Below are 27,075 nucleotides of genomic sequence, written 5' to 3'. Positions count from 1 at the left end.
GAGGCATAACGATTGATTGCTGATCGTTAATATGGAGTTCACCGGTTTTATGGTTGCACTTTGAGACGTGGGAGATATGTCCATGCACGAAACGTTTATGGGACTCATGTGCATCAACTCAACAATGACAAAAACAAAACATTCGAAATCTGCATTTGTTTCTAGTAGTATCAAGCATTTTACGATCGTTAGGAAATACTTACAAACAAAAGTTAGGCTTCCGCTATGAAGGATAAGTATTCGTGATCAGTTTGATCGATGATAGATCTGTGTCCAGATTGACCTTTCTCGAATTGAAATCCACTTTTTAAAAACAACTAAACCTCTTACTCAGTCTTCCACTCCATATAAAAACTGTTGAACATGGAAAAGATCATTGAGCATTTGGTGTCAGATCTCACATTTGAATTTGTTCAATATTCCCGCAATGAGATTGTAGATAAAGATAATAATGATTTATGGAACTGAATTTTCCTAATTTTTAGATCAGTTAACACCTGTATTGAATGAAAGTGTAGGATATAATAAAATATCACGAGAAACCGGCCGAATTCAACAGCATCATTGGTATTAATATTTTGCCTTTCTCGTATACTAAGTATACGGTAAAGGCTATATGATCGCTCCAAAAACAAACTTTTTATAGAAGGCCCGGAGACCCATAGTGTTATATACCAATCGACTCAGTTCGACGAATTGAGGTGATGTCTGTGTGTGTGTGTGTGTGTATGTGTGTGTGTATGTGTGTGTGTATGTGTGTGTGTATGTGTGTGTGTATGTGTGTGTGTGTGTGCGCAAAACTACTCAAAAAATGTCACTCATTTTTCGGGCACTTATCCTCAACCGATTTGCTCGCAACAAGTTGCATTCGACGTAGAATCCTGTCCCATTGTTTCCTATTTGAAATTGGCCAGATCGGACTATGGGATCGAAAGTTATGGTCAAAATACAAATTCATACGAAAAAATCGCGTAAAAAATGTCACTCATTTTTCGAGCTCTTATCCTCAACCGATTTACTTGCAACAAGTTGCATTCGACGCAGAATCCTGTCCGATTGTTTCCTATCTGAAATTGACCAGATCGGACTATGGGATCAAAATTTATGGCCAAAATACAAATTCATACGAAAAAATTGCGTAAAAATGTCACTCATTTTTCGGGCACTTATCCTCAACCGATTTACTTGCAACAAGTTGCATTCGACGCAGAATCCTATCCCATTATTTCCTATTTGAAATTGGCCAGATCGGACTATGGGATCGAAAGTTATGGCCAAAATACAAATTCATACGAAAAAATCGCGTAAAAAATGTCACTCATTTTTCGGGCACTTATCCTTAACCGATTTGCTCGCAACAAGTTGCATTCGACGCAGAATCCTGTCCCATTGTTTCCTATTTGAAATCGGCCAGATCGGACTATGGGATCGAAAGTTATGGCCAAAATACAAATTCATACGAAAAAATCGCGTAAAAAATGTCGAGCACTTATCCTCAACCGATTTGCTCGCAACAAGCTGCATTCGACGCAGAATCCTGTCCCATTATTTCCTATTTGAAATTGGCCAGATCGGACTATGGGACCGAAAGTTATGGCCAAAATACAAATTCATACGAAAAAATCGCGTAAAAATGTCACTCATTTTTCGGGTACTTATCCTCAACCGATTTACTTGCAACAAGTTGCATTCGACGCAGAATCCTGTCCCATTATTTCCTATTTGAAATTGGCCATATCGGACTATGGGATCGAAAGTTATGGCCAAAATACAAATTCATACGAAAAAATCGCGTAAAAAATGTCACTCATTTTTCGAGCACTTATCCTCAACCGATTTGCTCGCAACAAGTTGCATTCGACGCAGAATCCTGTCCCATTGTTTCCTATTTGAAATTGGCCAGATCGAACTATGTGATCGAAAGTTTTGGCCAAAATACAAATTCATACGAAATAATCGCGTAAAAAATGTCGAGCACTTATCCTCAACCGATTTGCTCGCAACAAGCTGCATTCGACGCAGAATCCTGTCCCATTATTTCCTATTTGAAATTGGCCAGATCGAACTATGGGATCGAAAGTTATGGCCAAAATACAAATTCATACGAAATAATTGCGTAAAAAATGTCACTAATTTTTCGGGCACTTATCCTCAACCGATTTACTTGCAACAAGTTGCATTCGACGCAGAATCCTGTCCCATTATTTCCTATTTGAAATTGGCCATATCGGACTATGGGATCGAAAGTTATGGCCAAAATACAAATTTATACGAAAAAATTGCGTAAAAAATGTCACTAATTTTTCGGGCACTTATCCTCAACCGATTTACTTGCAACAAGTTGCATTCGACGCAGAATCCTGTCCCATTATTTCCTATTTGAAATTGGCCAGATCGAACTATGGGATCGAAAGTTATGGCCAAAATACAAATTCATACGAAATAATCGCGTAAAAAATGTCACTAATTTTTTTTATGGAAAAATCGCTAAAAAAAATGTCGCTCATTTTTCAGGTACTTTTCCTCAACCGATTTGCTCGCATTAAATTGCATTCGACGCAGAATGTCTCATTGATTCCTATTGAAAATTGGCCAGATCGGACTATGGGCTTAGAAGTTATGGTAAAATTACTATTTATTGTGAAAAAGAGTTCAACAACACTTTTTTAGCACTTAGACTTCATCTATTCCCCAAGCAACACAAGTTCAACAAATCTGGTTGCAGTAACCATATTGTGACTGAATCCGGTCATATATAAGTTACTGTGATTGATGTGCAATATGTGTGCTTCTCAGGTCGCTCGCAACAGATTGCATTCGACGCAGAATCTTGTCCCATTGTTTCCTATACACTGAGAAAAATTCCATGGTAACGGTTACTATTTTGTAGACTACGCCATGTTTTTAAAACAACCACAAATTTTCAGTTAAATTAACTACGCATTCGGACAAATTCACCACTGATTCAGTTCATGCAACAACATTCCACCAGGACCACAGTTGATTTTTACTGCGCGCATGGTAAAATCAAACGGGTTTGTTGTCTGCTGAAAATCGTCGGTGCGTATTCTTAAATTAACCCTCGGAATGGTAGTTTCGACCGCAACATTTTTTTGCGTGTAGAAACTTGGCCGGATCGTACAATTGGATCAAAAGTTATGGCGAAAATACTAATTTTAAAATTACAAAATAAAATGCCATTTTTTGCTCTTATGCTCATCCGATTTGTTTGCAACAAATTGCGTTTGGCAAGAATTTTTTTTATGCATATAAACAAATATGAAAAATAAGACCAATCCACATATTGGTGTTATTTTAGATTTTTCCAAACCTTTTGAACGAACGAGAAAGGCACCATCACCGCTAGGTGGATTAATCTGGGTTTTTAGGTTTATAAATGCAACCGCATTCTACGCACGGTTGATTATAATGGAAAAACAGCTCATGCATATAAAATAGTTGGTGGATTATCTTCACAAGTCTACAAAAAGTGCATATTAAAAACTCGTCTTCTAGACGTGACTGTACGCAACGACTTTTATGGTTGTTCCCATTGCCATTATCGTAGAAGACGTTAATAGACGCCGAGTTGACATTTCCATATTTTATAGTTTTTAAATCGTTTTTATCGATTAATTTCTAGGGATTAAAAGTTGTTCGCTTCATTAACGGTTCCGCAGTACAACGTCTAACCTGACGAGTATTGAACGTCAATCATTACAAGTTGTTGCATTCGTGTTCAACCAATTAACGATGAAGCAAATTGCCCGCAAAATATCCAACCGATTCTCCTTTGTCGCCCAGAAGCTTCCTCTCGGAAGTCATAAAATTTCACGCACAACTAAATGTCAGCACTATCGCAAAACTGGAACGTGACTATAAAACCTCATTTTATTATCATCTGATCGATGAACGATCGTGCGGTTTTGTGCGCGATAAATATGGATCGATCAAGTAGTAACACCAGTGGGAGTCATTCACGGTTGTCAATTTGGTCACACATTGGCGCCCAAATGAAACCGAGGTAACGGAAAAACAGAAGAAAAAAAAAAACAACGCAAAAATTCCTTGCGTCAATTAATCGATCAATGTTTGATCCCCATATTTGGAACGGGTTGCGAATGGTTACATGCGACATTTCTGAAAAGCTGCGGTAGAGAGGAAAGCCTTTGTTAGTTAAGTATCGACGTTGACGACACGGATTGGCGAGATGCGGATGACCATATAAATGAACGCGGTAGCGATCGAAACCCTCCGATGGAGCCACCTACGCACGTTCGATTTCACTCGATATGGTTTCTGGCGTATTGGCGCCCAACAAATCTCAAAAAAAGAAAGATCGCAACTCAGATCGGCAGTCTTGTTGTTGACTGATTCAGTTGTACGCGCTCTGTACCACCAGCCAGAATCGATGTTTGTTCTCCCAAGAACTTCCAAGTGTGGGCTTCGCATTCTGCACGTGTAACATCTGAAGATCAAACTGGTTTGCATTGATCGACACAATTTGCATAAAATTCTCGTTCCGAGAAAATTTTTCGGCACTGTTAGCTTAACCAATGTAGACTAGTCATAATGAAATCAACTCAAATGATCTCAATTTTGAACGGACCTGTGCAGAAATCGGACAAATTAGCCACTCAGCTTCAAATTTGACTCGAGTAGATCGCTGTGAAGTGCCTGCTTGTTTTTTTTATGGAACCGGAATAATAGAAACGAGAGTGGCTCGGGTCGAGGTGCAGGTGCCGATGACCGTTGACGACTTGTTTGGTAAGATGACGCAAGAGGGGAATACTTCACCAGATATACTTAGTTGGTTATGCGAAAATGACGCTTTGGAACAGTTTGTTTTTTCGAAAGTAACATTAGATCATCGTCTTCTCAGGTTTGATATCGTGCTTGTTGCGATTGTCAGGTGAAAGCAAAAACACCTTTTTTCTATAATGTCGCGGGCCGCTTGTACTTTGTCGCACAAGCAAGTATGAGGAGAATCTCTACTTTAAAACTAAACTTTAGAATTTTTTAGAAGGGTTTCAGCAAATGACGATGATTCGTTGTTGATAAAATGATGATAGGTTAGATGTACCAGTCCAGTGCATTGTACACTATGTGGCACTTCACATCACCACAGAACGTTTTCCGATGAGTGAACCATATTCATATGACACGATAACACCTTTAAGTTCCTCCAAATCAAACAAACTATAATTATAAAAAAAAACATTTTGCTTAATTCTTGTCGTCCTTTGCACCTGTTGTCGCACTCTAGTGGTTCCATTATGGCCAATCCGAGAAGAATACGAAATTAAGAGTAGTGTCAAAATTTGTACATGCGTTCCTATCATGGATTAAGCAATTTTGTGTACTATCACGAATTTTAATGCGGTTTTCACATTTGTTCTAAGGATCAGGAAGGGAAATCTTCCGCATGACATATCAACCATGACATATAACCCATATGCCTTTTTTATATCTTTTAAAAAATAGTTGTTCTTAACTATGGCGACGATTGGCACACCCACCCTATGTACTCCGAGTTGTGAGTTGTAATAAGGCTACAAAAGCGATACGGCTGTGTTTGTAACATTTTGATGGTCTCCCAAAAATCAACGATTTTTTTTCATTATTTAGGTTTTTCCAGAGATTGAGTAGAGGTGTTCGCCGGTCCGAAAATTTACTTGTGTGTCATAATGGTTATCGAAGACGGCAGCAATAATTCCATTTTAAACGTGAAATTTTTACTTTTTTCATTTCTGTTTGGAATTTGCACGGAACATTTTTCGGAATTTCGAAGGAATCCCTTTGGATTCTTACGGGAAATTCTTTGTATTGTCCATAAGAAAATCTTCAGAAATTCCACGAAATGTTTGTTTGTTTGAAAATGTTTGAAAGTGAAAGCTCGCTTGATCAAAAGTCATTTGGCGGAAAGCCATTTGACCGAATGACACGTTGAGCTGAAAGCCATCTAGGCGAACTTCATGTGACCGAATTTATCGTTTGGTCTCAACTGAATTGTCCGAAATCCACATACGGCCGAAACTGAACTGAACTCAGTTCAATCAAAGTTAATTGCCTATTTCCTATTATTATTAAACCACCGACTTGGACGTTAATTTACAATGTTATGAAAACTCATATGTGAATATGAACGTTATGTGGAAGATATTGATTAGGAAAATGTATTGGAGGTAACCACTTTCCCTTCGATGGGACTCGAACCCATGACTGTAGGGTCATAACATTGTAAATGAACTGAACTGTTAGTTCGGTCGAAAAAGTCGTTTGTTTTCACAGGTCATTTGGCCGAAAAGATTGTTTGGCCGAATAGGTCGTTTGGCAGACAGAGAAAAATGGCCAAACAGATCATACTGACAAAAATGTAATTTGCTAAATGGGTAATATGAACAGAATTGTTGACAAATTCGTCAAACTGTAGGCAAATTACGTTTTCTGCCAAACGATTATTTCGGCCAAACAGTATTTTTGGCGCAACAACTTTTTCGGCCTAATAATCAGTGCAGCCGAATGACATTTCTGGCTGAAGAGAAAAGTGGGGCAAGAGTACGCACTTAGTTTTTAATCGAGTATGTAGCCCTTTTGAAGCAAGCTTCGGCATATCAAATTATTTTCCACGATTTGTATGCCCTTCCTATTTGTTACCCAGCGGTAAAAATATTGAAATTGTTGAAATTCGTTTCAGTAGAACCCTTATTGCAAGACACCTGAACATCGCACTCTTACCTCAACGGTGGGCTTCTTTTTTGTGGATCTTTCGCTTTGGAAGTGGTCTTATTTTAGCTGGAGATACGACATCAGAACTTAAAGGCTCACATGCTACTCTTCTTCTGCTCGTTCCTGCGTAAATTCTTTCAGTTAATGGCCTTGACTTCTTGGAAAACCAACCGGATTAGGGGCCGTACAATAATCGCGTAAGCACGTATGGGGGAAGGGGGGATTTGTCATTTTCTTACGCTCCATATAAATAAAAGTTTAACCAAAACGTTTTGGCCGAGAATGGTTTGTTCGAAAGGGACACACTGGCAAAAGGACATACAACTTGCCAGCGGAAGAAAAGCCGAGATGACCAACCCTGTGAGCGCAAACAAGGGAAGGGACTACTTCAAGGGGAAACCGGACCATTCGATTTGGGACGTGGCCGGAAAGGGCAATTCTTTCGTCTGGTCCAGCAGCCAATGAAGATTGCTGGACTTCATGTGAAGGTTAGAAAAGTTCCTAACTGAGCTTGAGCTTGAGCTTGATTGACTGCTCGTAGTTGCTACGCCATTATGACCAGATCAGCTGTTCTTGCACAGGGAACCATCAGATGTTTGCTTGGGACTAGCACACATCTTCAATGTACAAGTACTGGTGATCTCATTTGTTAGGTCATACTGGCGCCTGCCACGTCAGAATGCAAGTCAATGTAGGGAAGGGGAGGAAATGATGATGCAATCACTCGCCCGCTGCAAGCCGAATATACCTCTGCACTTGCCACGAGTTCATGCGGAATTTGTTGGAATTTCTGGGTTAGGTTGGAGAGGCAGAGGTCCGTCTTGGTTAACGAGCTGCCAATGTGATAGATAGGAGAAGGTAACTGATGGAATTTCTAATTGGATGTAGGAAACGAGCTCTATAGTTCATTTCCAATTCTAGCAGGTTACTGTTAGAATACTCAAGTTGAAGGTATAGAAATAGTAATGGAAACGGTATGGAAGTCCATTTCCAGTTCTAGTGATTGCTAGAACATGAGAAATAAAGAGGAAGATACAAAGTAGGAGAATAGAACGGACCTGGGATTGAACCCATGACCTCCTGCGTATGAGGCAGAAGCAGTAGCCATATGACTACCAAGCCCGCTTCCGAAGGTTAGAAAGGTTCCTAACTGAACCGATAAACAGAATATGGTGACCAAAACCCACGCCAAGAGTTTCGTCGGGAACACTACCTGGAAGTTCCAGAGAAGTTGTGGAAGAAAAAGGTCGGAATTTCAGCAAGCCGTACATAACAACCACCACCATCAATGGCCAAATTTATAAAGAAGTATGCCTCCAGAACCGCCTGCTGCCCTTCCTCCTGTCACACGAAGGTGACATTCTGTTTTAATCGTATCTGGCATCGTACCATTACGCGAAATCGGTTAAAGAGTGGCATGGAGTCGAAGAAGGCATATCAGCCAATTTCATCAGAAGTATGCCCAATAGAAAAAAATGGACGAAGGATAAAAAGAAAGAGTAGATAAAAGTGTGTGAGAAAGATAGACACGCAATACCAATATACGATCCTTCAAGTACCAACTAGCACTAAACAAAAACTTTCACTGTCCCGCGACGGGAAATAAACTCACACCATACATGCCTGATGACATCTACAAATTGTGGAGGATCAGGCTTCTACCGATCGAAAGTACGCGCAATACCAATGCGCGATGCTCCAAGCACTTATCAAATCATTAGAAATCGAAATGGTGATTTTGAGCAAAGTGATGGTCGGAAGAGAATGAAACGACTATAATTTTCTCTGCATGGAATCAATGAATCAAATTATACAAACAGAACTGAATCAACTTTAGGTAGGTTCCGAAGCTGAAGACATGAATGTCCAAGCTCTAGAGCCCAGGAATGCAGTGAATGAGAGTTTGATAGATCTGCTGACAACTCTGACTGATTTGAGATCTGTGTAAAGATGATGTCCCGAGATATCAAATGCAATGAAGTCAGATCTTTGAACAAAACAAATTAGAACCTCATATAACATAGCAAAATATGATTGAACATTTGTACCTGTTCTGGTAGCCCAGCCTCGATGCAGCCGCGACAAAACGAACGTTTGGCTGATTAGGTAGATGTCATCTAACAGCTGATATGATGGTGAGAGTAAGAGAGGAAATGCAAGCGAGGGAGAAGAATATACGTTGAAGTACAGCGACTATAAACAGACGATCAGGAGAACTGTCAAACGTAGCACATGGCGGTACTCTTCTTATAGGACTCTACGTTGAAGAGGTAGAGTAGAAAAACAAAAACAAATGGCCGAATTTAGTAAAGTGGTTTAATAACGCGAAGACAATTAGATTTTTTTTATTTCTCGGAATATTGACGTGTTATGTTCTACAAAGTTGTAGCGCAGCTTATTCCAATCAATTTTGCTAAAAAAACTTTTTCTGTAGCTCTTAAGTTGGCTGATTTAGAGCAATTTTACCTAATTAGGTTGTACCTCAAGAAACAGTATTTTTAATCTACTTTTTTTGTTTTAGATTTCTCAAAAAAGTCGTCTTCAGGTGACATTTAGAACTCAAAAAAATGCAATTTTTGATAGGTAAATATGCTCAATATCTTTTCCCGATCAAAAGTTATAAGTTTTTCTGTCAAAATTACATTTTTTCATAAGTTGATATCTCCGGTTAGGGCAGACCAAAAAATATATTTACACGGCATTTGAAAGAGAAATTTATTTTCTTTATTATGTCAAAAAATTGTGGATATGTTTTTTTTTATCTCAAGTTTTACCAATTTTACTAAAATCATGTTTTTTTCAAATAAATTGATATAACTCGACAAAGGAAGAAGATACAGACGATATTCTTATAGCAAAACCGTTTTGAAAAGCCCCGAAAGTCTTCAGAAGGTGATATTTGTGAGAAATGAAAAATAAAAAAATCTACAGCTTTAACATTTTTTATAAGTTTTATCATTATCATCGTATTGTAGATTTACGAGAAAAGATGCATTTTCGGCCTAAAGCATACTTTTAAGAAAAAAAAACTTCTACAAAAATAGAGTGGGCCATTTTATAAAAATGTGAAATTTTTATTTTTTTTTATTTTGCGGAATATTGATATAAAATGTTCTACAACGTTGTAGCGCAGCTTTTTCCAACCAACTTTGCTATATAAACTTTTTATGTAGCTCTTAAGCTCACTTGTTTACAGAAACTTTACTTACCAGGATTAGGCTGTCCCTCAAAAAACAATATTTATGATCTGCTCATTTCATTTTTTATTTTTCACGAATGTCACCTTCTGAAGACTTTTGGGGCTTTTCAAAACGCATGTTTTGCTATAAGAATATCGTCTGTATCGTCTCCCGTTGTCGAGTTATATCAATTTATTTGAAAAAAAACATGATTTTAGTAAAATTGGTAAAACTTGAGATAAAAAAATAACATATCCCCAATAAATAAAGAATATGAATTTCTCTTTCGAATACCGTGTAAATATATTTTTTTGGTCTGCCCTAACCGGAGATATCAACTTATGAAAAAAATGTAATTTTGACAGAAAAATTAATATAACTTTTGATCGGGAGAATATATTGAGCATATTTACCCATCAAAAGTTGCATTTTTTAAGCTCTAAAAGTCACCTAAAGGCGACTTTTTCGAGAAAACTAAAACAAAAAAAGTAGATTTAAAATACTGTTTTTTTTTAGGTACACCCTAATTCAATTAGGTAAAATTGCTCTAAATGAGCCAACCTAAGAGCTACAGGAAAAGTTTTTAGTAAAATTGGTTTGCGATACAACTTTGTCGAACGTAACATGTCAATATTCCGAGAAATAAAAAAAATATTTTCTAATTTTTTTTTATGATGGGTCACCCTATTTTTTGGCCTTACTATTTCGAACAACTTTGTAGAACAACAGTTTTCTCTACAAAATATAGTTTTGGGGTAAAATGCATCTTTCCGCGTAAATCTGTATCTTGGACCATACTGCAGTGGTGCTCGAACAATCGCAGACAGCCCATGGACTAGTAAGACGACGATCAGACGAGCGACACAGAAAGCGAGTAGCACAGACAGGTAAATACTGTACACGCTAAAAATAGACTAGGGAAATTAATTGATAGAAAAGGTCTAAGAGGACGATTGAGATGGAAGTCAAAGGAGGAAATTTGTAAAATAAAATTTATAAATCTTATTATAATCAAAATCAAATCAAACTTTCACAGATTGAACATCCCTTTGGTTGATTACCGAAAACGGTTTCGTTTTTCAGTCCGAACAGTACCAAACAGTATCGATGCATCAAAATCCAAAAGCCTTTTTGTTGAAGCCGAAACAGATTTTGGGGCGCGCCTTTTTCTCGAAGGGTATAAATCGCGGTAAGCTAAAGTGGTTTAACCCTTATAGATTCGGTAACTGCAGAACCAATCGGCATAAAAAATTGTATTCAGAAGTTTTTGGGCTCGGGGGAGGTTCTTATGATAGTTTAACAATCTTACCCTCTTTGGAGGGGGGGGGGGTCTCCCATACAAATGAAACACAAATTCCAGCATAATTTGAGAACTAACCGAGCAAATGGAATCAAATTTGGCATATGGATATTTTTAGAGACAGAAATGTTTTGTACGGACTCGAGACCCCTTCCCTTTTTGAAAGGGATAGCTCTCATAAAAATCTTTCTGTCTGTCTGACCCTTATAGACTCGGATACTTGTGAACCGCCCAGTGTGAAAATTTGTATGCAGAGGTTTTTGGAACTGGGGAAGGTTCTTAAGAAACACAAATATCTGCATAATTCGAGAATTAAACAAGCAAATGAAACCAAATTTGGCATGTAAATGTTTTAAGACAAGAAATGTTTCTCTGATGGTTCGAGTCCCCTCCCCGCTCTAAAAAGGGGGACTCACATACAAACTTATCGTACATTTTTGAAAAACTCGGGAACTAATCAAGCAAATTGAACCAAATTTGGTATGTGCAGGTTTTTGAAGACACGAAATGTTTTTATGATGGTTTGAGACCCATTCCTGCTCAAGGGAGAGACCCATTCCTGCTCTAGAAGGGGGGCTCCTGTACAACAGGAACACGAATATCTGTATTACTCGAGAGTTAATCAAGCAAATGAAACCATATTCGGAAAGCAGAGGTTTTGAGGACAAGAAATGCTTCTATGAAGGTTTGAGATCCCTTCCTGCTCAAGGGAGAAGGGAGAGGGGTCCTATACAAATATACAAAAAAACGCCAATTTTTGCATAACTCGATAACTCGACGTTTGAAATCGAATCACAGAGCAAACGTTAAAACTTAAATCTTGAACAGCAAAAATTTGTGGTAAACACATAAAATAAATCACCTGAACTGTTCGGTAAATTATTTTACTGATTTTCGGTGATTTTGACAGTTGAGCAATGGGAAAAATTACAAAAAAAACTGTAAAATAATTACCGAACAGTTCTGCTGTTGAGATTTCTGTAAAATTTACCGAATACTGTGAAATGAGTTAAGTGTGTAACTAATTAATTTTGGGCGAAATGAAGTTCGGGCTAGCTTGTATTTGAATAAAAACCGAAGAGAAGAAAGGCATTCAGTAAACAAAGGGCAAGGCATTACTGTTCCCCAATCAAAAACATCATACACCTTTGTTCGCAATGCTAAAGATCCTAACCCAGCGCATATATTAGAATGTTTAGTTAGTGATTTGTTCGATATTCACGTGTCCAAAGATTGTTTAGGAACATTTTTTTAATATTTATTAGCGAGATTTTCAGCCTGAGACTGGTTCTTCTGGTATAGATTTGAATTTTAAGTATGTATCGCAGTGATTTGGAAGCTCTTGTTTATAAACTTAAGCTGAAATCGAATGCTTAAATATTTTAATGAATAATTAAAAAATCTTCATATAAACTCATCTGTTCGACGTTTGAATGCATTCAAATATGATTTGTACAATTTGCTTTTTTCTCGAAATTGTAAGAATTTGCGAAATGCTCTGACATGTACGTAATCCTAAACCTAATCACAGAAAGATGAGAATAATAGTGCGGAAATGGCCTACAATTTTTCGTCTATGATGTTTCTCATGGTGTCTTTCCATAACGAGACGAAAAGGCCGGTCGTCAACGGTAATGAAAATGCGCCATACCCATACATGATTTATTCATTTGACCCAGCGGTTTCTTTAAAAAGATTGCAGTGCCGTAAATCTGAATTTACGACACAAATTACGTCGACGTGCTGTTCATTAAGTCGCACGTTCTTGGAATCAGTCCTTATACGCAGCGATAGAAGGACGTCGTTGCGGAAAATTTCCGCGAAAGTGCAGACATCCTTGTTCCGACAAACCTTAAAACTACTATTAAACATAATAAGACTGTATCAAAATACTAACGACCCTGCGTTAAAAACAATACGACGCAAAATGTAATTATGGAATTTTACTACTTTGGGGAACAATGTACCAAAAACGGAACGCATTTGAATCTAACCAGATTTGATGTGTTGAAGCCCTAAACATTTGTATAACCACTTGAAAAAAAATGCTAGATTTTTGCATGAATGTTGCATTACAAGCATGAATGATCGTAGGGTCTTTACACAGGTTTTGAAAGATTCTTCAACAGAATTGTATTAAAATCTGACAACCACTGCGTGGGTAAATCGTTTTAGAAACATAAAAGAAGTATTTGAAAATCACCAAAATAAAAAAAAAAAACTTTCGGAAATGTTCTCCTATAGTTTGATCAATTGCATAAAAACTTCGTTCAGTATTCTTGGGAAGATCCATAAAGTACGTCACGCAAAAATTGGCGATTTTCAACCCCCCCTCCCCCCTTTGTCACGTTTTTTGTAACAAACCCCCAAAATTTTTGTATGGATCGTCACGCTGCTCAAAACCCCCTCCCCCCTAGAGGCGTGACGTACTTTGTGGACGGCCCCCTTCGACAGTGCTATGATCGAAATATAACTACCTGGTGTCGTATCGCGGCAATCCCCCAGCCGGCACTCCATCCCCAAATGGCACCGAAAAGTGGCATTCTCCTTGGCGGCGGTAGCCCCCGGCAGGAACATACTCAGCACGGCAATGTCTTCATTGTTATCTTTGGCCCGCTTAATCCGCTCACCACCGACGGTTTTGGTCTTGAGCCTCAACCGGTCGAAATCCGTCGACAAAATATCTGTCGCCATGGCGCAAACTTATTCAAATCTTCACACTGCAGGACGCCCACAACACCCGGGAAGCCCTATTGCATAAGCGCAATCCGATACTTTTCACTTTACACTGACTGCACCACGTGATCAAATGGTGATAGATACTCAAATTACTTCCCAATAAGCCCTCTAATGGTGGATCCACGTTTTCTTTTTCTTTTTCAATAACAGTAACGTTTGGTTCTCTTATTCACACGCGCGCCGCGTTCCTGTCAAAATATCGATCCGGCGCCACCGAAACCGTTGCAACTTTACGCGACCTGGACAACCGTGGAGCGTTTCAAAACCGAAAACTTCGCACCGAGTAAGCTCTTAGCACCGCAGCCGCCGAAGTAATCCAATCAAAAGTTCATTCATAACTGAAACCGACGACCAGCTCCAGTGTTATTCTTATTGTGTGGTGAAACGTGTTTCTCTCTGCCGGGTAGGCCGTCTGGCCAAACTGCTTGCTTGCTAGTCGTCGTCGTCATCGTCGTCATCGTGAGGTTATGCGCTGCTGTAGAGCTGCTGCGGGCTGTGTAAAAGGTATCCTGCCTAATGCCTTCCAGCTTCGTCAGCGCCTTCCGATGTGGACCGAGATGCAGCCAGCAAAGCTCTCGCGAACAAGAAGGAAAGCTCGCTTCATGTGTTCATACTTCAACGCGGCTGTTTTTGCCAGTCGCGAATGCGGGCATCTTCAGCCGGAAAACAAATTGCTCTTGAAATTTTAATAGTGTTTAACGTTTTATCAGGGACAATCAGGCATCGCATAATATTCAAACATATGCTATAAAACTGTTATATCAGCTTTGAACTCCGTCTCGTATCTGTTCCCTACCAGTTAGTCATAATAAAATTATATCATAATTATATCAATCTCTTCTTCTTCTTACTGGCATTACATCCCCAACACTGGGACAAAGCCGCCTCGCAGCTTAGTGTTCATTAAGCACTTCCACAGTTATTAACTGCGAGGTTTCTAAGCCAAGTTACCATTTTTGCATTCGTATATCATGAGGCTAACACGATGATACTTTTATGCCTAGGGAAGTCGAGACAATTTCCAATCCGAAAATTGCCTAGACCGGCACCGGGAATCGAACCGAGCCACCCTCAGCATGGTCTTGCTTTGTAGCCGCGCGTCTTACCGCACGGCTAAGGAGGGTCCTAATTATATCAATATGTGTGACAAATAACAATATCTGCAATAATTTTGTTATAAATTCTCGGTTTTAGATGAAGAAAAGAAAAATTCATGATACGATAATTATATAACGAATTGTGACATAATATAACAAATTTTGATATAATTAATACAAATTGCAATATTTGTAACATTTTTTAAATTTTTTTAAAGTGTTTTTTTAATTATAAATATTTATTATATATATTATATAATTATATATTTATTATATAATTATAAATAAAGTTTATCACTGAATATTTGTAACACAACCAGTGATAACATAATTTATAATAATTGTTAATTTTTTTATATTCTAACTACTAATGGTACATATTTTATAACAACATCTTATATAAAAAAAATGACAAGTTCTGATATAAATCTGTTACCATCTACAGATCGGGTCAGCAGTTGGCATTTTTTGGAAAAAGTTAAACTTTTTAATGATTTCTAAGAACGGAGCTAAATCTGATTGTTTGTGCTTCAACTGTTTCATGAGATTTGCGTGTTTTGCTAAAATTTGGATAATAATAATATAACGTTGCATGAACAACATCAATGATCGTTCTCGTTGGATTGCTTCGGGTATAAAATTGCAAGTCAAGTGTAATGCGATATTCAGCATTAAATGGCAGTGGACCACGGAAAGAAATGCAACAGATGAGCACATTGGACAACATCGGAAACGAATAAACAACTCTAATCAAAGCATATTTGGAGTTTGATTTCAACCTTTTTCGTACGAATATGGCTCATAGGTGTCTTCAGTATGTGTGCATGCAATAGAGATACACTTACTTTACGCCTCAACAACATTTGGACAGCTTTATTCCTAACTATCGAATGGAATTTGCTTACCCGGTTATGGCAACGATGAAGTGTCCACCAGATGCTGAATCATCAGTTGGCTAGTCGCAACAACTTCTTGTTCCAAGTGCTTTCTGGTATGGATGCTCTTCATATATCAACCGATAATCTGTTGCTTTTGAGTGCATTGCGTGTCGAGGCATCTGAGAAGATTAACAAACATGCAGCTACGGTGTTGAATTTAATGCAAAACAGGCGGCCGCAAAACAGGTATGCATGGATTTGCAAAATCCGAGTTATTAGTCATCATATTATTAAAAATGTTGTTTTCGTTTAGCTCAGAGACTCATTGTCAAATTCAAACTATTGCCACTGGAAACATTTCAGTTTGGTGTTATCATACCCAAGTGGAGAACGCAAATTGTTCCACAATCATGCAACAATTAAAAAAAAACATTCGCTTGCGCGACGATTATGCAGGTACTGCGTTAAATTAAATGCAGGTTCTTGCTTATAAACAATGACGAAAGATAGGTATTAAACTTCGGATTTCATCAGGGCTGGTTTACGAGGCAAAAGTTATAAGTTATAATAAGATTTAACTGTTGGGAAATAAATCGAGCAAGCAATCGATAAGGTGTTTTCACATCTTGGCAAGTTAATGGATAACCTTTTTTTAACGGAACATGTCCACGTTTTGAGGCGGTTTCACTCATGTTGATAACCGGGCTTGCTATATACTTGCTATCGAAAAAAAAAAATCAATTCTTGTCAAGTTCAATTTACAAATTAATGGCTGCTGTTTGTAAAACTGGCACCAGACCTATTTGTATCCTCTTCCGCCATGAAGCACAATAGATCAAGAAAATTCAACAAACAAAAAGACACTGATAAATTTAAATAATTAGTGAATTTCTCAACAGGATAACCATCGATAAACTTTCGGATGTGTATTTAAAACCGGATTAATGAAACGACCTGGCATAACCTATATAGAATTCTCTGAACGTTCTATATGGATAAATAAACACAAAATGCTTAATAAGAAAAAAACTGTTCCTACCTTTTATTTTGGGTGTATAGGTTTGGCGCTATTGAATATTCATGCGGATACGGCGTGGATTTAGTTACAAGTGATTAATAATAAATACTTTTTGGATTTTTTTTGATCATACGGAATTTAATATTCGAAGAAAAGGCAGGGGGCGAACCTAAAACTTATTGGAACTTGTTAATGGATTATGGAACATTATTCATGCGATATGCCTTTCTAAATGGACATTCTAAAGTGACGTATATCTTTGATCCAATCTATTTTCTTCAACATTCACGTTCTAGATTGCAAATTACTTTTTGAGCGAACCGTAAAGCAAGGAATGTTTATTCAAAGCTCTTATTAAAAAAAATATTTCCTTTCTTAGTAAGGCATGTCAATTAAACATTTTGACGTTCCTATTTGCGTGACCAACTTCTAGTTTGAATCGGTGGTCGGTTGTCGGCAACCCGACGTAGCTTTTGACAGATAATAGATATGAATATTTTGACATACGTCATGAATGCACTATATAAGAGTTACCAACCAACCCACCACGTCACATCAAGTTGGCAACGATAAAACACCAAACATCCTACAAACACTATTTGGCCCGAATCATCAAAAAGCATCAACCCCAACAACCACGTGAGCGACCGGCAAACGCATAACAGCCTACAGCACATTTACCTTTTGACGATAAACTGCGGCATCAACAAAATAACATCCGGACAACGACGACAACAGTGATCGACCCTTGGACAGGCTTCGGAAAGTGTAGGTCAGCTAGTTTCAATTGCATAGGTTAGCTCTAAGTAGAATTGAATATAATTATCATTCTTGGTTTAACAGTGATTTAGAGTAGACGTTCTTTTTTAAAACTCATGTTCGAATCCCCGTGATTTAACTGGCGCAGTCGGTAGGATCCGCGTCCGAGTTCTTAGTTCGCGAGTGAGTGTGTTCGTCGAAAAGACATCTTCGAGGGAATATCGAAGACTTGCAGCACATCACAGAGAAGAAAAGGCCAACGCGGATAATCATAAGGAACCAGAATCTGTCGAAGGAATATCGACATCCCGAGAGAGACCAGCATCGACGGATAATCGGACACGTCCTCTCTACTATCGAAGGAACATCGATAAAAAACTTAGGTAAGTGAATTTTTAATTTCCCTAAAGATACAAGTGTAAGATAAAAGTGATTCAGTGCTTAACAGTGTTAAAATAGTGCGAAAATAGCCCGAAGAAGTAATAATCGCTTTGATATGGCGAGAAATTTGCAAGACCAACAAATTGAGGAGCTGCAACGGCAACTCCAAGAGTTAGCTCAACACGTGTCTAATCGCGACGAAGAGCTAGCGCACGTTCGAGCTCAAGCCGAACAAGCGCTCCACCAACATGCGAATGTGCCCCCAGCACCAACCGTTGCTAATATTGGGAGAACAGAGAGCATTTTAAAATCTCTCCAAACCCCACAAATTATACGGGATCTTCCCTGTTTCGATGGGAACCCAGTGAAATTAAACTCATTTATCAGGGCAATCGACAACATAATGCCTTTACTAAATGAAGCGGAGGGAAGTAACGTGCACAAAAATTATTGGTGACGCAGACAACATACTCGAGTTGTATGGCACCAATTTAAATTGGAACGAGATGAAACAAAATCTAATTACTCATTATAGCGATCGACGAGACGAAGTGTCTCTAACTCGTGATCTTTTCAAAATTTATCAAACAAACAACGTCGAAGAGTTTTACAGCAAGGTGTCCCACACCATTTCATTACTGATCAATAATTTAAACATTATTGAAAATAATGCAGCAGTTATTGCCTCCAAAAAGGAGTTTTATCAACAGATGGGGCTAAAAGTCTTTTTGGCTGGGTTAAAAGAACCCTTAGGTCCAATAATTAGGGCACGCGGACCAGATACAATGAAGGATGCCCTTCGATTGTGTCTGGAGGAACAAAATTATAATTATGCAAAACCAAATTTCAAGCCGTTACCACCAGTCCCAGCCAAACCAACATTTGCTCCGCGCCATCAAACACATACTCATTTCAACTCATCTCAACGATTTCCACCGTCACCAGGACCACGTCCACAACGACCACCTTATCCCAATAATTACATGCCTCAAAGATTTCCTCCTAGAAATGTTTTTCCACCAGCGATGGCCCCAAGACCATTCCCAAAACCAATTCCAAGGGCCGTCCCGATGGATGTCGACCCCTCTACTATGAGCAAACATGTCAATTACATGAATCGACCCCTACCTAATTACAACCAATTTCCCCCACGAAATCATTTTTCACCTCAAGCTAACAGATTTCATGTTGAAGAATTAAGAAACATCGAATTAGCCAACCACTACTATCCATATGAACAATATCAGTACCCAGAAGAATATTACCTAGAAACAAATCCATTTTATTCTAACGATGTTAGCAACCATCTCCACAGTGATAATGAACAAGGAAACACCATTGATAACTCTGCTAGTGTAACCAATGAATCATCAGAATCCCTTTGCACCCAATGAATCGTCGGAAACCCCTGTTGACGACGTAAATTTTCGAATAACTTCCGACTTAATAGAAGAAAAATAGGAAGCAACAACTTTCTGCTTAACTCGAACTTAAGACAGAATTTGGAAATCTTAAACTCCTCATTGACACGGGAGCCAACAAAAATTATATTGATCCATCATTAGTAGGTACATCCTGGATAAAAATGTCGAACCCATCGGTAGTAAAGAGCGTCAACGGACATCATAAGATAGACAAATACATAAAATTCTCTCCTTTCAAAGGGAGACTTCCACTAACTTTTCACCTCCACAAATTTCACTCCTTTTTTGATGGGCTTATAGGGTATGAATCTTTGGCCGATTTAAAAGCTAATATAACCCACTCCAACAAACTACAGTTTCCAAATTGCACTATACCCTTGAAAAAGAAATATCCTGATTCATACACAGTTTGCGTTAATTCCAACGAACAAATAGGTATTACATTGTCCACTGATGTTACAAACGGGGATTTTTTTCATTGACAACGAACTACCTCTGACTGATGAGATGGTTGTACTCCCGGGAATTTACCACGCGAAAAATATAACAAAACGACAGTGATAATAGAGAACAAAACGGAGGACATTGCCAAAATAAATCCAAACAGGCTTGGGTTTGGAGAATGGGATAATTTGGATACAAAACCCATTGGGACGAAGTTAGTCAGGAAAAGACAGCGATACAGTTATCTAATCAACTACGATTAGACCATCTCAATACTGAAGAGCGTGAAAAACTTCTAAAGATTATTCGTAATTTCGAAGATATTTTTCACAAAGAAGATAAAACTCTTACGTTTACTAATGGCATTAAACACTCTATCAAAACCAAAGATGACGTACCCGTACATTCTAAATCATACCGGTATCCTTTCTGTCACAAAGAAGAGGTACAACGGCAGATCATGAAAATGCTTGAGCAAGGACTTATCAGACATTCAAATAGTCCTTGGTCCAGCCCAGTGTGGGTAGTTCCAAAAAAGATGGATGCCTCTGGTCAAAAGAAATGGCGTTTAGTAATCGATTATCGAAAACTGAACGAGAAAACTGTTGAAGACAGATACCCTATTCCTAATATCAACGATATATTAGATAAGCTAGGAAATGTCTCTACTTCACCACCCTCGACTTAGCCTCTGGATTCCATCAAATTGAAGTCCAAAAGAGGACATTGCAAAGACAGCATTCAGTGTCGAACATGGGCATTATGAATTTTTACGTATGCCCTTTGGATTGCGAAACGCTCCATCCACCTTTCAGAGGGTAATGGACAATATACTTAGAGAATACATTGGCAAAATATGTCTAGTTTACATGGACGACATAATTGTGTATTCTACTAGTCTCCAAGAACACTTGGAAAACTTAACAAAGATCTTCACTTGTTTGCAAAAGTATAACATGAAGATTCAATTAGATAAAAGCGAATTCCTACGCAAAGAAGTCGCTTTTCTTGGACATGTCGTAACACCAGAGGGTGTTAAACCAAATCCAAGCAAGATTAGTGCAATCGAAACATGGCCCATACCCAAGACCGATAAGGAACTTCGCGGGTTCTTAGGTATTCTAGGTTACTACCGCAAATTTATTCAAGATTTTGCTAAAATTGCAAAACCACTCACCAACTGCCTACGAAAAGGTGAAAAATTAAGCACACTGCTGAGTTTGTTAATGCATTCGAGAGATGCAAAAACATTTTTGACTAGTAGTAGTATCTTGCAATACCCAGATTTCAACAAAAATTTCATACTAACAACCGATGCTTCTAACCACGCAATTGGTGCAGTAATCTCCCAAGGTACTATTGGAAATGACAAGCCAATAGCGTTCGCATCACGAACCCTAACAAAGTCAGAAGAAAACTATTCCACCATCGAAAAGAGTTATTGGCTATTCGATGGGGATGCAAGCACTTTAGGCCATACCTTTTGGTAGAAAATTTGTGTTATACACAGACCATCAACCTTTAACGTATGGACTAAACCTCAAAACTCCAAATAGTAAACTTATCAAATGGAGACTCGAACTTGAGGAATATGATTATGAAATTAAGTATAGACCAGGCAAACAGAATATTGTCGCAGATGGTTTATCTCGAATTCCGCATGAAGTAAACTTAAACGAAGAAGACGAGTCAGATGACGAAACCGTTCATTCGGCAGATACAGATGATAGCGAATTCGTTCCAATGACTATACGCCCTCTCAATGTACATTCTAATCAAATAATACTCCGTATTAGTGACCATGATGAAAATAAGGTAGAAGAAATCTTTCCACGCATTTTTAGGCGAACAATTTCGAGAATCACGTTTGGCGTACCTACTCTAATCAACATCTTCAAAGAATACATGAACCCCAAACAGGTGAACTGCATTATGTGTCCAGAGTCAGTCATTCCTACCATTCAAGTCGTGTACAAAAACTATTTCAGCAGAAATAAAATTCTTAAAGTCAGGATTTCTCAAATTTTACTGGAAGACGTACAAACTTTGGAAGAGCAAAACGAGTTGGTTAGAAAAACTCACGAACTTTCGCATAGAGGAATTTGGGAAAATTTTAAGGAACTGGCAGGAAAATATTACTTTCCTAAAATGAAGCAAAATATCAGAAAATTCATTTTACTTTGTGAAACGTGCAACAAAAATAAATATGAGCGTAAACCATACAAGATTAAACATGGGGAATCGCCCATTCCAAAAGCACCTTTAGAAATCATTCATCTAGACATACTCATATCCCAACCAAACATGTTTCTATCAATAGTAGACAAATTCTCCAGATTTGCAGTCATATTGCCATTAGCTAGTAGGAATATCCAGGACATCAGGAAAACGCTTTTAAAATATTTCAGCACCCACGGTAAGCCACAGCTAATCATCTCAGACAACGAACCAGCAATGAAATCCATTGAGGTTCGGGGACTGTTAGAAGATTTACGGATTCAAATTTATTTCACACCAGTAAATCGTAGCGAGACTAACGGTATAGTCGAAAGATTTCATAGTACTCTCGCTGAGATTTACAGGTGCATCAAGGATAAGTATAATGACTTAAGTAGCAAAGAAGTTTACATGATTGCTTGCACTCTGTATAACGGAACAATCCACACGGCAACAAAATTAAAACCCAGAGAGATTTTCTTTGGTATAAAAGATGGTGAAGAACGCCCACTTGATATGGATCAAATTTTGGCAAATAGAAACAAGGTATACGATGACGTTGTCATGCAATTGGAACGAACCCAGAAAAAGGATCTAGATCAACACAATCAAAATAGAGAAGAGGAACCTGAATTGCAGGAGAACGAGAAAGTGTTCCACAAAGTGCAAGGAATCAAATGTAAAACCAAGAAAAAATTTGACGCGGTTCAAGTTATCCAGAATAGAAATAAAACATTCATAGATAACTCGAATCGCAAATTACATAAAAATAATTTAAAAGACTTCGTAAGTAACGCTTACTATTTCTATTTTTAGGAAAACCATGCTGATCTTAACCATCCTAATTCCACTGTCCATTATGAAGACCACGCAGACGCAGACTATACAAATACAGGACCTTTCGAACAACCCAGGACTACTGACGATAAAAACAGGACAAAGCCTCATCATTAATAGTTACGACAGACTATACCACGAAGTCGACCTTACCCAATACGGTAATGTATTGGTACAAGTTGAAAGAATTATTTCAGGCCTAAGAACTTTTCAGTCCTTTCACGATATAACAGAATTACTGACGAGAAAATTTCAAGATGTTTCAAAATTGTACTATAACCTTTTACCACATAGAAGAGCTAGAAGAGGTGCATTTAATTTGTTAGGATCAGGTATCAAATTGATTACAGGAATCTTGATGAAAACGACCTTATAGAAATAAATCATGATATTCAAAACTTGAAATCAAAAAAGCCAATCATTAATTAAACAGAATAACGTACAGGTAGCCATCAATGAAAGGATTGAAAAGCAACTAAACGAGATGACAGAAAGCTTCAACAAACATCAAAATGCAATTGTAAAAGAACTTGTAAAAGCTAAAAATAATAGATTAGAGAACCACAATGTAACCCTTCTCATGCAAACATTCAAAATTTCATATCATTTAGATCAAATTGAGGACTTCTTAGAATCAGTATTTGAAACTATTCAACTTGCTAAACTGAAAATTATTCCCAGAAACTTTCTAGATAAGAGCGAGCTTAAACTTATCAAGGACAAATTAGAAGAACAACACGTAGAGTTCATTAATACAGATCAGGTTTACGAGCTTTTAGATATCATATCAGTCTTCAAAGACAAAACATTATATTTCATCATACTCATACCCCAACTAGAACCTTCCAGCTTCAACCAACTACTCTTAGAGCCAGTACCTATCAACGGTAGAACGATGAAGATACCTACAACATCAGCACTATTCGGAATAAACTCAACGTTTTCATCAAAAGGGATTGTCGAGCAATCGAAACAAACACTTTATGCAACCGGAACGACCTCATGGATGTTTCCACAGATAACTGCTTTTCAAAAATTCTAAGAGGATACCCAGGTAAATGCCCTTTCACCGAACACTCCAATACAACAGTAGTCAAAAGACTCACCGAAAACCACATCATCATCAAGAACACATCATCTATTGAAATGGGTACAAACTGCAATTTATCCAACAGAACTCTGAAGGGAACAATACTGATATATTTTTCAAACTGTACAATAACACTGAATAACAAGACTTACAGTAACTTGGAACTGTACAGCAAACCTCATCAACACATCATCCCACTCGACGGAGTTCAGATAGAACACAAAATCGAACACGATATTTCCATGCACAAGCTACATGAGTTGCATATCCATAATCGCCAGAAACTTTCTGACTTACAAAACGAGAATATCAAATACACCTACACCAGTGTAGGCCTTTCAACTTTTAGTATCCTTTCAGTGCTCCTTGTTACCTCATACATCATTATCAGGAGACGTTCAACAACCATTCCAATAATCGTATCGGGACGATACGATCTTAAAGGGAGCAGTTACCAATCAACCCACCACGTCACATCAAGTTGGCAACGATAAAACACCAAACATCCTACAAACACTATTTGGCCCGAATCATCAAAAGCATCAACCCCAACAACCACGTGAGCGACCGGCAAACGCATAACAGCCTACAGCACATTTACCTTTTGACGATAAACTGCGGCATCAACAAAATAACATCCGGACAACGACGACAACAGTGATCGACCCTTGGACAGGCTTCGGAAAGTGTAGGTCAGCTAGTTTCAATTGCATAGGTTAGCTCTAAGTAGAATTGAATATAATTATCATTCTTGGTTTAACAGTGATTTAGAGTAGACGTTCTTTTTTTAAAAACTCATGTTCGAATCCCCGTGATTTAACTTAAGAACGATCTTTTTGTGCCGACTACTGATCCAAACAGATGCCTATGTTTCGTTTAACACAGAAAACATTTCTTTATAAAGTGTAAACCTATTCAGAAGTTTTTTTTTTCGGTTATTTGTTTAGTGTTACAAAACGAAGTAAAACGATCGAAAAGGTAAATTTATTACGTATTTACAAAGTAAATTTAGTCTATTTTGTGATTCAATATTGAACGTAGTATTTTGGTTGTCGGCACCCAAATATGGTCGGGTGATTGATCAATTTTTGGTGAGACAAAGTTCGACAAATCAGCAAGTAAAAAATAAAACATGTGTTGGGGAAAATGTTGTCAAAAAGTGCAAAAAATTACATCAAAATTACTGGTAATTATATAAAAATGAAGCACCGAAAATTTTGGAAGAATTAGCAACAGCATTGTTGTCACTGTTATAATTTGATCCCATATAGCAGCGGTTCTCAACATGGGGGAGGAGCCAATTTGAAAAATCTTCAATGCAATCTGCCTAATCTAAACAAAATGTTGAATAATATGTTAGGAATATGCTTTTGAACTGAAATCTAGAATATAAAGGTTCGGAAACCTCCGTTTGAGAGGCATGAAGGCGTTTTTTCAGAGAAGACTCCTTTTAAGAAAGTTGGAAGCCTTCTTACAAAAAGCTCAGAAGCCCACTTTCGAGAGGCTCGAAAGTTTTTTTTTCAAAAGGCTCGGAAAGCTCATTTCAAGAGGCTCGAAAGCCTCCTTTCAAGAAGCTCGAAAGCCACCTTTCCTGAGGCTCGGAAGTCCCTTTCCAGGAGGCTTGGAAGTTTCCTTCCAAGAGACCCGGAAGCCTCGTTTTCGTAGGGTCAGAAGCCATTTTCAAAAGCTCGGAAGGCTCCTTTCAAGAAAGTCGGAAGCCTTCTTACAAAAAACTCGGAAGCCTACTTTCAAGGGGCTTGGAAGGTTCTTTTTAAAAGGCTCGGAAAACTCCTTTCAGCCTCGTTTTAAGAGGGTCGAAATCCTTATTTTAAAAAGCTCGGAAGGCTCCTTTTAAGGAAATCGGAAGCCTTCTTACAAAGAGCTCGGAAGCCTACTTTCAAGAGGCTTGGAAGGTTATATTTAAAAGCCTCGGAAAGCTCCTTTCAAGAGGCTTGGAAGCCTGCTTTCAAGAAGCCTTATTTCAAAAAGCTCGGAAGGCTCCTTTTAAGAAAGTCGGAAGCCTTCTCGGATAAAAAGCTCGGAAGCCTACTTTCAAGGGGCTTGGAAGGTTCTTTTTAAAAAGCTCGGAAAGCTCCTTTCAAGAGGCTCGGAAGCCTGCATTCAAGAGGCTCGGAAGCCTCTTATTAAGAGGATCGGAAGCCTTGTTTAAAATTTCGGAAGCCTCGTTTTAAGAGGGTCGAAAGCCTTATTTCAAAAAGCTCGGAAGGCTCCTTTTAAGAAAGTCGGAAGCCTTCTTACAAATAGCTCGGAAGCCTACTTTCAAGAGGCTTGGAAGGTTCTTTTTAAAAGGCTCGGAAAGCTCCTTTCAAGAGGCTTGGAAGCCGACTTCCAAGAGGCTCGGAAGCCTCCTTTTAAGAAGGCCGGAAATTTTCTTTCAAAAAGCCCGGAAGGCTCCTTGAGGCTCGAAAGCTTACTTTCAAGTGAATCGGAAGCCTCCTTTCAAGAGCCTCGGAAGCCTCCCTTCAAGAAGCTCGGAATTCTTCGTTCAAAAGGCTTAGAAGCATACTTTCAAGAGGCTCTGAAGCGTTATTTCAAGATGCAAAAGAAGCCTCCTTTTAAGTGGCTCGAAAGCCGCCATTCGAGAGGCTCGAAAGCTTCTCTACAAGACGCTCAGAAGTATCTTATCAAGAGGTGAGGAAGCCTACTTTCAAGAGATCATCTCCTTTCAAGCTCCCAACCTCCTTTTGAGAGGTACCGGAAGCCTACTTGCAAAAAGCTCGGAAGGCTTCTTTAAGAGCCTCCCTTCAAGAAGCTCGGAATTCTTTTTTCAGGGGGCTTGGAAGCATTCTTTCAAGAGGCTCAGAAGCGTCCTTTCAAGATGCAAAGGAAGCCTCTTTTTAAGTGGCTCGAAAGCCGCCATTCAAAAGGCTCGGAAGCCTCTTGTCAAGAGGTGCGGAAGCCTACTTTCAAGAGATTTAGAAGCTTCTTTCAAGAGGCTCGGAAGGCTCCATTCAAAGGGCTC

At 38.4% G+C, this 27,075-nt stretch overlaps 1 protein-coding gene across 10 annotated transcripts in view; it reads right to left on the bottom strand.

Moving 5' to 3' along the window:
* Window positions 1–27,075, bottom strand: part of LOC134211429 (four and a half LIM domains protein 2-like) — a 589,158-nt gene that overhangs the window by 27,370 nt on the left and 534,713 nt on the right. The window contains exon 1 of one of the 10 annotated variants that reach the window (XM_062688283.1): window positions 13,686–14,275. The exons of the other annotated variants lie outside the window; for them this stretch is intronic. Within the exon in view, the coding sequence (XP_062544267.1) occupies window positions 13,686–13,902 (217 nt within the window). The 5' untranslated portion in view covers window positions 13,903–14,275. Of the gene's footprint in view, window positions 1–13,685; window positions 14,276–27,075 lie in introns of those variants that run through there. 10 annotated transcript variants of the gene reach the window in all.

This window comes from Armigeres subalbatus, chromosome 2 (genome assembly GCF_024139115.2).
Source record: "Armigeres subalbatus isolate Guangzhou_Male chromosome 2, GZ_Asu_2, whole genome shotgun sequence".
NCBI lineage: Eukaryota > Metazoa > Arthropoda > Insecta > Diptera > Culicidae > Armigeres > Armigeres subalbatus.
This window is presented reverse-complemented; position numbering and strand designations above follow the sequence as displayed.